This window comes from Heliangelus exortis, chromosome 29 (assembly GCF_036169615.1).
Source record: "Heliangelus exortis chromosome 29, bHelExo1.hap1, whole genome shotgun sequence".
In the NCBI taxonomy this organism is placed as follows: domain Eukaryota; kingdom Metazoa; phylum Chordata; class Aves; order Apodiformes; family Trochilidae; genus Heliangelus; species Heliangelus exortis.
The window spans coordinates 4,470,970-4,478,722 of NC_092450.1; the positions used below are offsets into that span (position 1 = coordinate 4,470,970).

The 7,753-nt window shown below is 66.3% G+C and overlaps 2 protein-coding genes across 2 annotated transcripts; one reads left to right on the forward strand and one right to left on the reverse strand.

Moving 5' to 3' along the window:
• The first annotated feature begins 2,019 nt into the window (after nucleotides 1-2,019).
• STAC2 (SH3 and cysteine rich domain 2) lies at nucleotides 2,020-5,297 on the forward strand. Its single transcript, XM_071728807.1, is given in 13 exon segments — nucleotides 2,020-2,184; nucleotides 2,569-2,761; nucleotides 2,850-2,947; nucleotides 3,202-3,232; nucleotides 3,235-3,282; nucleotides 3,382-3,485; nucleotides 3,571-3,640; nucleotides 3,723-3,775; nucleotides 4,080-4,169; nucleotides 4,171-4,181; nucleotides 4,284-4,335; nucleotides 4,445-4,582; nucleotides 4,754-5,297. Coding segments are annotated over 13 exon segments (1,068 nt in total). The 5' UTR covers nucleotides 2,020-2,100; the 3' UTR covers nucleotides 4,850-5,297.
• A 1,032-nt stretch (nucleotides 5,298-6,329) lies between these two features.
• On the reverse strand, nucleotides 6,330-7,366 carry RPL19 (ribosomal protein L19). The gene is made up of 3 exons (XM_071728815.1): nucleotides 7,227-7,366; nucleotides 6,851-6,961; nucleotides 6,330-6,521 (listed from the first exon to the last, which is right to left on the reverse strand). The coding sequence occupies exons 1-3, from the start codon at nucleotides 7,316-7,318 to the stop codon at nucleotides 6,398-6,400; spliced, it is 327 nt and encodes a 108-aa protein (XP_071584916.1). The 5' UTR covers nucleotides 7,319-7,366; the 3' UTR covers nucleotides 6,330-6,397.
• Nucleotides 7,367-7,753: the final 387 nt, after the last annotated feature.

Sequence of the window (7,753 nt, forward strand, 5' to 3'; positions counted from 1 at the left end):
CTATTTTAATGATATTGTAATCTGTGCTTTCCTTGACACTGTGTGGATATAATAATGCCATTAACTACAAGTAAATATATATATATATATAGCTAGGTTGTCCCTGGTCTGTGTGATGTGCCCTGTGGGGTCAGGGCTGGGGGGGACGCTCAGGGCAGAGCTGGGGGGGCTCCCCTCTGCAGCCACTGATTTCTGGGGGGGTTTCTGGGTGCACGGCCCGTGTCTGTCTCTGCCCCCACCCTCCATGCCGTCCCCTCCCTCTGATCTCGGCACCGGGCCGGGGAGGGGGGGTCCCGGTGTTCTCCCGGCTTCAGGTGCGGGACCCCCCCTTGCCCGAAGTGCCGCCGGGACGGGGCCACGCTGGGGGGTGAAGGGGACACGGCGGGGTTGGGGACACGGCGGGGGTGGGGACACGGCCACCACAGGTCCCGGGAGCAGGGGACAGAGGTGAAGCGGTCCGGGACCCCTCTGGGCAGCAGGGGGGATGCAGCGTGGGGGTCCGGGTCTTCCCGCAGCACCAGGGGGGGCTTCCCCCCCGGAGACGGCTCAGGTTGTCCCCTGCCAGGCTCTGCCTGCCCACGGCCACCACGTTACCTTCGCTGGTGGCCACCGTGAAGCACGACTCGTCCAGGGGGCTCCTGATCGCCTGCGGGGCGAGGTGCGGGGGAGCCCGGGCTGGGGCTGAGCTTTGGGGGAGCAGGTTGGGGACCCTGTGGGGTCCCGCAGCTCCCCGCTGTCCCCCTGGCTGTCCCCCTCGGTCCTCACCATGTCGCTGACGAGGAGGTGGATGGCGGAGCGTCCCCGCCGGGCCCGTGGGCAGCCCCAGAGCTCGGGCACCGTCAGCTCCTCCAGGAGCTCAGCCTTGGGAACAAGGACGGGGGGGTGGACAGTGAGCCCCATCCCCACCCTGCCCCACGCAGCCCTCCGGAGCTGAGCATCCACACCCCGCACCCTCGGGGGGTTCCCGCAACGTGTGGAGGGTCTGGCGGGGACCTGCGGAGGCAGAGGGGGGTCTGGAGGGGGCTCAGGATCAGGATCATGAACCGCGGAGCCTCCCGGGGATCCCCGGGATGGGTCCCCGGCCCCCCCACCGACCCCCCCTGCCCGCCCGCTGAAGTCTCCGGGGGGGTCCCACCTGCACGGACTGATCCCGGAGGGGTCCCAGATGACCCCCACCCTGTCAAGCAGCGTGGGGGGGATTTAGGGTTCGGGGATGCCGACGGAGACGGGGATGTTTGAGGGAGGGGGGTGAGCACGGTCCCCCCAAACACCCCTCAGCCCCTTCAGCACTCACCGTTGTCGAGGATGCGATGGCCCTCCCGGCTGGAGCCCCCCCGTGAACAGTCCCGCGTGTCCCCCCCAAACTTGTCCCCTTGTCCCGGCCCAGCCAAGGACATCTTGCCACCCCCGGGACATCTCCCCCCCCCCTGCCATTGCGGTCCACTCTGTCCAGGGCGAGAAGCCAAACCCGCCCTGTGCCAGCCCGCCGGGCCCCCGCTGAATTTTAATGCCTTGAATTTCGCCCCGATTTGGCTCATTCTGGGCACAAAAAAGGGGACGGGCGGGTGTTACTCATACAGGGTTCTGACCTCCCCCCAGCTGTCGTCAATAAGGGGATATGGGTGTTACGGAGGGGGAGGAGGGTGTGATTATGGGTACTGTTCTCCTCCCTTTTGGTGTCGAAGTGGGGGGGGTCCACGGGTGTTTCCCCGCCCCATGGAGGTGTCTGTATGTGCTGCCCCCCCCGACCCCCCAAAAGGGGTCAGTGACCGCTGACACCCCTCGGGATATCGCGGGGGGTGAGGAATGGGTGCTGCCCCCTAAGTGTCAACTGAGGGGTCCCTGGGTGCTGCCCCCCGCCCCAAGCTGTCAGTGGGGGGGTCCTCCTCAGGGCCCCCCCCCCATGCAGCGCCTGGTGATGGGGGGCAAGCCCCGCCCCATGGGGGCCAGCAGCCAATGGGCAGCCAAAAATCAGCGTAAATCTCCATGGCCCCCGCAGGGAGGGGCCAGCGACAGCTTGAGCGCAGCCCTGTCGCGACCGGGTCGCGGCGCTGTCGCGACAGCGGGGAGGGAGTGGCGGCGGGGGGGCGTGGCGGGTGCATGACGGAGCCACCCGGGGAGACCGAACCGGCGGGACCCCCGGAGCCGCCCCCCCACGGCCCCGGGGACGGGCACGGCACCAAGGTACGGCCGAGGGGGCAGAGGGGGGGGAGTGTGCCCGGGGGGCGGCCGTGCCCCCACTCCCGGGCACTTTCAGCCGCTTCGGGGTCGCTGGGCTATCCCGGGGGGGGTCAGCCCCCCCCCCACCTCACCTCGGCTGCCTCCCCGGTCCCGCGGTGGGTCTGGGTTACTGCAGAGGGGGGAGGGGGGGGGACACGACCCTGGGAGGGGTCCCCTGCCACCCCTGGGGGGTCCTTCGGTCCCTCCCGGGGTGGTTATCGCTCCTGGGGGAGTCTACCCGGCCCCTGCGGGGTCATCCCGGCCCGTGGGGGGGTTTCTACTATCCCGGGGGGGGGTTCCCCCATCCCCTAGGGGATCCCTGCCACCCCTGGGGGGTCCCTCCGGCAGATGCAGCGGCTGAAGCGGTCACTGTCCCTCCGGACGCTGCTGCGGAGCAAGAGCGTGGAGAACCTGTTCCCGCGGCCGGGCGGGGGGGGACAACCCCCCGGAACCCCCCCGTCCCCCCCCCGGACACACGGCTTCCAGCAGTACGTCTTCAAGAAGCATTGCCCCTGCGAGCTGTGCCGGCAGCTCATCGCAGGTAGGGCCGGGGGCCGGGATGTGGGGGGCCGGGAAGGAGTGCGGGAGTGGGGGGGCATCTCCCGTGACCCCCCCCTCGCTGCCTGCAGGTAACTCTCGGCAGGGCCTGCGGTGCAAGGCGTGCAAGGCCGGCGTGCACCTCTGGTGCTCCCAGGGGATCTCGCACCAGCACTGCCCCGGCAAGACGGTACGTGCTGGGGGGGGGGACACAGACACAGAGAGCTCTGCCAGACCCCCCCGAGCCTCCCCGACACAGCCCCGGGGGGGGCTGCAGACACTGTGATGCGTGGCTGCGCACACGCGTGTGCACGGGGCTGCGTGTCCACGGACGCGGGTGGGCACAGCCAAGACCTCCCCCCAGCACCTCAGCTCTGCCACCCACGGTGCTCGGGAGTGCCGGGTCCCTCCTTTTTTCCCCAAATTCCTGTTTTTTTCCTCCAGGCTACTTCTTTCCGACGCAATTTCAGCTCTCCTTGCTGCTGCCGGCGCAGGGAGGCTCCGTGCAGGATGAGACCCCCCCAGGTGAGCCCCCCGGTTGCACCCGCCGTGGGGGTGCAATCTCTCCCTGGGGTGCAGGCTGGGCTGGGGGGGTCTCTGACCACCCTGTTCCCCCCTCCCCAGCCTCAGACCCCGACGCGGGGTTGGACCCGGTGTACGAGGCGCTGCGGTTCGGTACCTCCCTGGCACACAGCACCGGCCCCTCGGAGCTGCCCCCCGGCACCCAGGTAACCCCAGGACTGGGGAGGGGTGGGGGGGGCACACTCGGGGGTGTGGGGACACCCTCCCCTCCAAGACCTCCCTCTGCTCTAGGGTGACAAAGTGGGAGCCGGGGAGGAGAGCGGGGACACTCTGGGCAGCGTGGGGACCCCAAGTGACAGCGGTAAGGGGGGTGGCGGAGGTGGGTGTAGGGGTTTGGGGGGGTCAGCGCTGACTCTGTCCCCTCCGTCTGTCTGTCTGGGCAGCTGTGACCCCAATGGAAAGGGACAGCACGGAGGAGAAGAGCCCCGGGCAGCAGGTGGGGGGTCAGGGGGTGATGGGATGAGGATGAAAGGAGGGATGGGGGGGGGGGGGGGGGGGGGGGGGGCTCGGTGATGGATGGGGGTGTGAGGCAGAGGGATGGGGATGTGGGGCGGAGGCATCGGGGGTTGGAAGAGAGGGCTGTGGGGCAGAGGGAGGGGGCACTGCCACTGGGATGGAGGCTTTGGAGAAGGGCTGTGGGGCAGGGGGGCCATGGGGCTGGGGGTCCGGGAGCCATGGGGCTGGGAGGATGTGGGGCTGGGGGTCCGGGGGCCATAGGGCAGAGCTTGCTGTGCCCACAGGCTGCCCAGGGGGTCCCGGTGAGGCGGGATGGGGCTCCCATGTTCTCCTACGTGGCTCTCTACAAGTTCGTGCCCCAGGAGCAGCAGGACCCTGGCGCTGCAGTGAGTGGGGAGGGGGTTGGGGGGGGTGGGTGGGGGTCACCCTGCGAAACTTTGTGGGGGACACCTCCACACTGCCCCACACCTCCCTCCTTCCCTCCCCAGGCCCGGGGACAGGGTGACACTGGTGGACGACTCCAACGAGGACTGGTGGAAGGTCAGGGGGGGTCTGGAGGTGGGAGGGGGGGGGGAGGGACCCAGCCCGGGGGGGGCTGTTTGTCCTGGTGTAGCGAGTTTGCGAGGTCTCAGCCTCCGCGGGGCCGCAGGGGAAGGTGGGCGACCGTCTGGGCTTCTTCCCGGCCAACTTCGTCCAGCGGGTCCGTCCCGGGGAGAGCGTCTGGAGGAGCTGCCGGGCCGTGCGGGGCGACCGGGACCAGGGACGCATCAGCCTGCGGGAGAACCAGGTAAGGGAGGGGGGACTCCTCTGCTCCCACCCCCGGCATCCCCCACCCCGTTCCCCCGGGGTGTGAGGAGCTGGGTTGGGTGGCAGCGAGGTGACCGTCCGCCTGTCCCTCCCTCCGCCTGTCCCTCCCTCCGCCTGTCCCTCCCTCCGCCTGTCCCTCTGTCTGTCCCAGATCTGTGTCGGCGTGGGTCGGGCCGAGGGGCTCCTGCGGGTGACGAGTGGAAGGAAGAGGGGTTTGGTCCCAGCCGAGGCGCTGACCCAGATCTGAGGGGCAGCGTCCAACCTCGCTGTCCCTGTCCCCCAACCCAGTGCCACCACCGCGCCTCAGGAAGCTCCGTCCGGGCAGTGCTTGACACCCCCCACCCATCCCCCCCCCACCCCATTCCCGGGGCGCTGTCCCCAGTGTCCCCAACCCCTGGGGGACACCTCGAGGCGTGTGCCCAGGGGACACAGGGGTGTGTGTGTGTGTGTCCCCAGGGTGGCACTGCCCACGGATGGGCCACCCACACGTGCACACTCCCCACACGCACTCCAGAGCCAGATGTGTCTGTCTGTGTGCACTGACACGCGTGTGTGCAACCCCACGTGTGTGCAGCCTCACGAGTGTGTGTGTGTTCAGCCCCACGTGTGTGTGTGCAGCCTCACACGAGTGTGCAGCCCGGCTCACCCAAGCAATAACACCGCGGGGTCCCTAATTAAACATTTGTCACCACTGCCGTGTTGGTGCCACAAAGTAATTTTTTTTTTTTTTAAATTTTGTGCCATCTGGAAGAGTTTTGGTGTTGCCGCCTGTCCTGGCAGAGGGGCTGTGGGTCAGGGGTGTGTGTCCCCTCCCCAGGGGGGTCCCTGTCCCCTCATCTTGATGCTGTGGGGTCCCTCTGGGGGCTCTTTGGGCCACCACGATGGTGTCACCGTGGTGTCACCCCGGGTGGAGCCAGCAGCAGGACCGAGGGGGATGGGGACACATTGGGGGGGTCCTGGAATGGGATGGGGGGGGGGGAGGGGCTGTGTGACATGTGGGGACATGGTGGGCAAGCACAGAGCATCGGGGCAACCACCCCCTGCAGGCCTGTGCCCAGGGGCTGCCATCAGCTGGGTGAGGGGGGGTGTGTGTGGGGTCCCAGCTGCATTTCCTGGGGGGGGGGACCCTCTCTCCTCAGTTTATAAAGCCCTGGGGGGGTCGGGGGGGGGCAGGAAGAGGGCAGCTTTTTGGGGGTTGGGGTACTGCTGCAGCCCCCCCCCTCCTGCAGACAGCCCCCCAGCACCAGCTGACAGCACCCACAGGTGAGTGGGGGGGTTTGGGGTGTCCTGGGGGGGAGGTCTGGGGGTGTTCTCTGCTGTCAGCTGTGGCCCCACAGCTCCTCACCCTGGAGCCAGGGGATGTGCAGCCCCCTGCCCTCTCCCGAGGGGCGGTGGGATCAGAGCCCTCCCCCCCCCCATCTCTGCACTGAGCCCAGAGCTGTCTGTCCCCTCTTCAGTGACCTCCTGGGATCCCCCCCTCTCCAGGGGCTGCTCCTGGCTCTCCCAGGCACCATCAGGAGCCCCCCCTGAGGCTCCTCACCCCCCCCAGGAACATCTCGAGGGGGACCAGGGATCCCCCGGTGCCTTCAGCTGCTGCCAAGGCCCCCACCTGGGGCTCCTTCCCCAGCTCGGGGCAGCCTGGGGCTCTGAGCATTTCGGGGGTTTTGGTGTTTGGCTCCCGGCCCCTCCCTCCCTTCCTCCCGTGATCCAGAGTGGGACAAACACTGAGGGGTTCTGAAGGTTTTTATTGACCACTCCTGAAGAGCACACACTCTGTACACAAGCCAGGGAGCTTTTACTTCTTGGTCTCTTCCTCCTTGGAGAGGGTTTTGATGATCTCCTCCTTCTTGGCTTGCAGCCGTTCCTCCCGGCGTTTCCGAGCCTCCTTGGTCTTGGACCTGCGAGCTTCAGCCTGATCCCTGCAGGAAATCCACAGGGATTGGGATACAGTTTGGGATGGGCTCAACCTCCACCCCTGGGCTCCTTCTTTACCAAACCAGAGATCGCCTCCCTCACCCCCATCAGAAGATTTGGCTCTTTGGCCTCCTTGCCTCCCCCAGCAACCATTCACTGATCCAAAGAACTGGACTGGGAGATGTCCCAGTATCCAGCCAACCCCCTGCCCTGCTTCAACCCCACCCGACCCAGTTTTGGTTTGATCCTTCACCAGGACTCCAGAATCCACCCGGAATCAACAACCAAACTCCAACTCCAGCTCCTGCCAGACCGAAGCTGGATCAGCACTTACGCCAGGAGCTTCTTGCGAGCTTTGTCTGCCTTCAGCTTGTGGATGTGCTCCATGAGGATCCTCTTGTTCTTGAAAACGTTCCCCTTCACCTTCAGGTACAGACTGTGATACCTGAGAGAGCACAACGGGGTGGGTTGTGAACCACCAAACCACCCCACAGCTTCCAGACACCTCAACACCTCTCCTAGCACACAGCAGCAACGCACACGAGCGTGCAGCGAGGAGCAGGGACGCTCCTGCTTCCAAACAGCACCTCTGGAAAAACTTCTCTGCTGCTGAGCTTCCCTGAGAGGTTTTATTTCCCCCCTCCCATCTGCACCCTGAGAGGAAGGAATGGGGACCCAGGGGTGCAGCCAGAGGAGCCCCAGCAGCTCACATGTGGCGGTCGATTTTCTTGGACTCCCTGTATCTGCGGAGCAGGCGCCGGAGGATCCGCATCCTCCTCATCCAGGTCACCTTCTCGGGCATCCGAGCGTTTGCTGTGCCCTTTCTCTTACCTGGGAGGGGAAAAGGGGTGAGAAGGGGGAAAAGGGGAGGGGGAAGAAGGGGGAAAAGGGAGGGGAAAGAAGGGGGAAAAAGGGGAGGGGAAAGAAGGGGGAAAAGGGGAGGGGAAAGAAGGGGGAAAAGGGGAGGGGAAAGAAGGGGGAAAAGGGGACGGAGGGAAGAAGGGGGAAAAGGGGACGGGGAAGAAGGGGGAAAAGGGGACGGGGAAGAAGGGGGAAAAGGGGACGGGGAAGAAGGGGGGAAAAGGGGACGGGGAAGAAGGGGGAAAAGGGGACTGATAAATACAGCCATACACATTCTGTCATCCTTATATTTAGTTTCTTGCTGCCTTAGACTGATTACATCCTGGGGTTGGGTGACAGCTTGGAGAAATCCTAATGCTTTCTCTTCTGGACCCCA

What these genes read in the sequence shown, in the direction of transcription:
- RPL19 (XM_071728815.1), bottom strand. Translation starts at nt 7,318, where the DNA reads ATGCCCGAGAAGGTGACCTGGATGAGGAGGATGCGGATCCTCCGGCGC. An exon ending in AAGAAAATCGACCGCCACAT is followed by an intron (nt 6,962 to 7,226) that starts GTGAGCTGCTGG and finishes GTGCTCTCTCAG; the next exon opens with GTATCACAGTCTGTACCTGA. An exon ending in GCTCGCAAGAAGCTCCTGGC is followed by an intron (nt 6,522 to 6,850) that starts GTAAGTGCTGAT and finishes GATTTCCTGCAG; the next exon opens with GGATCAGGCTGAAGCTCGCA.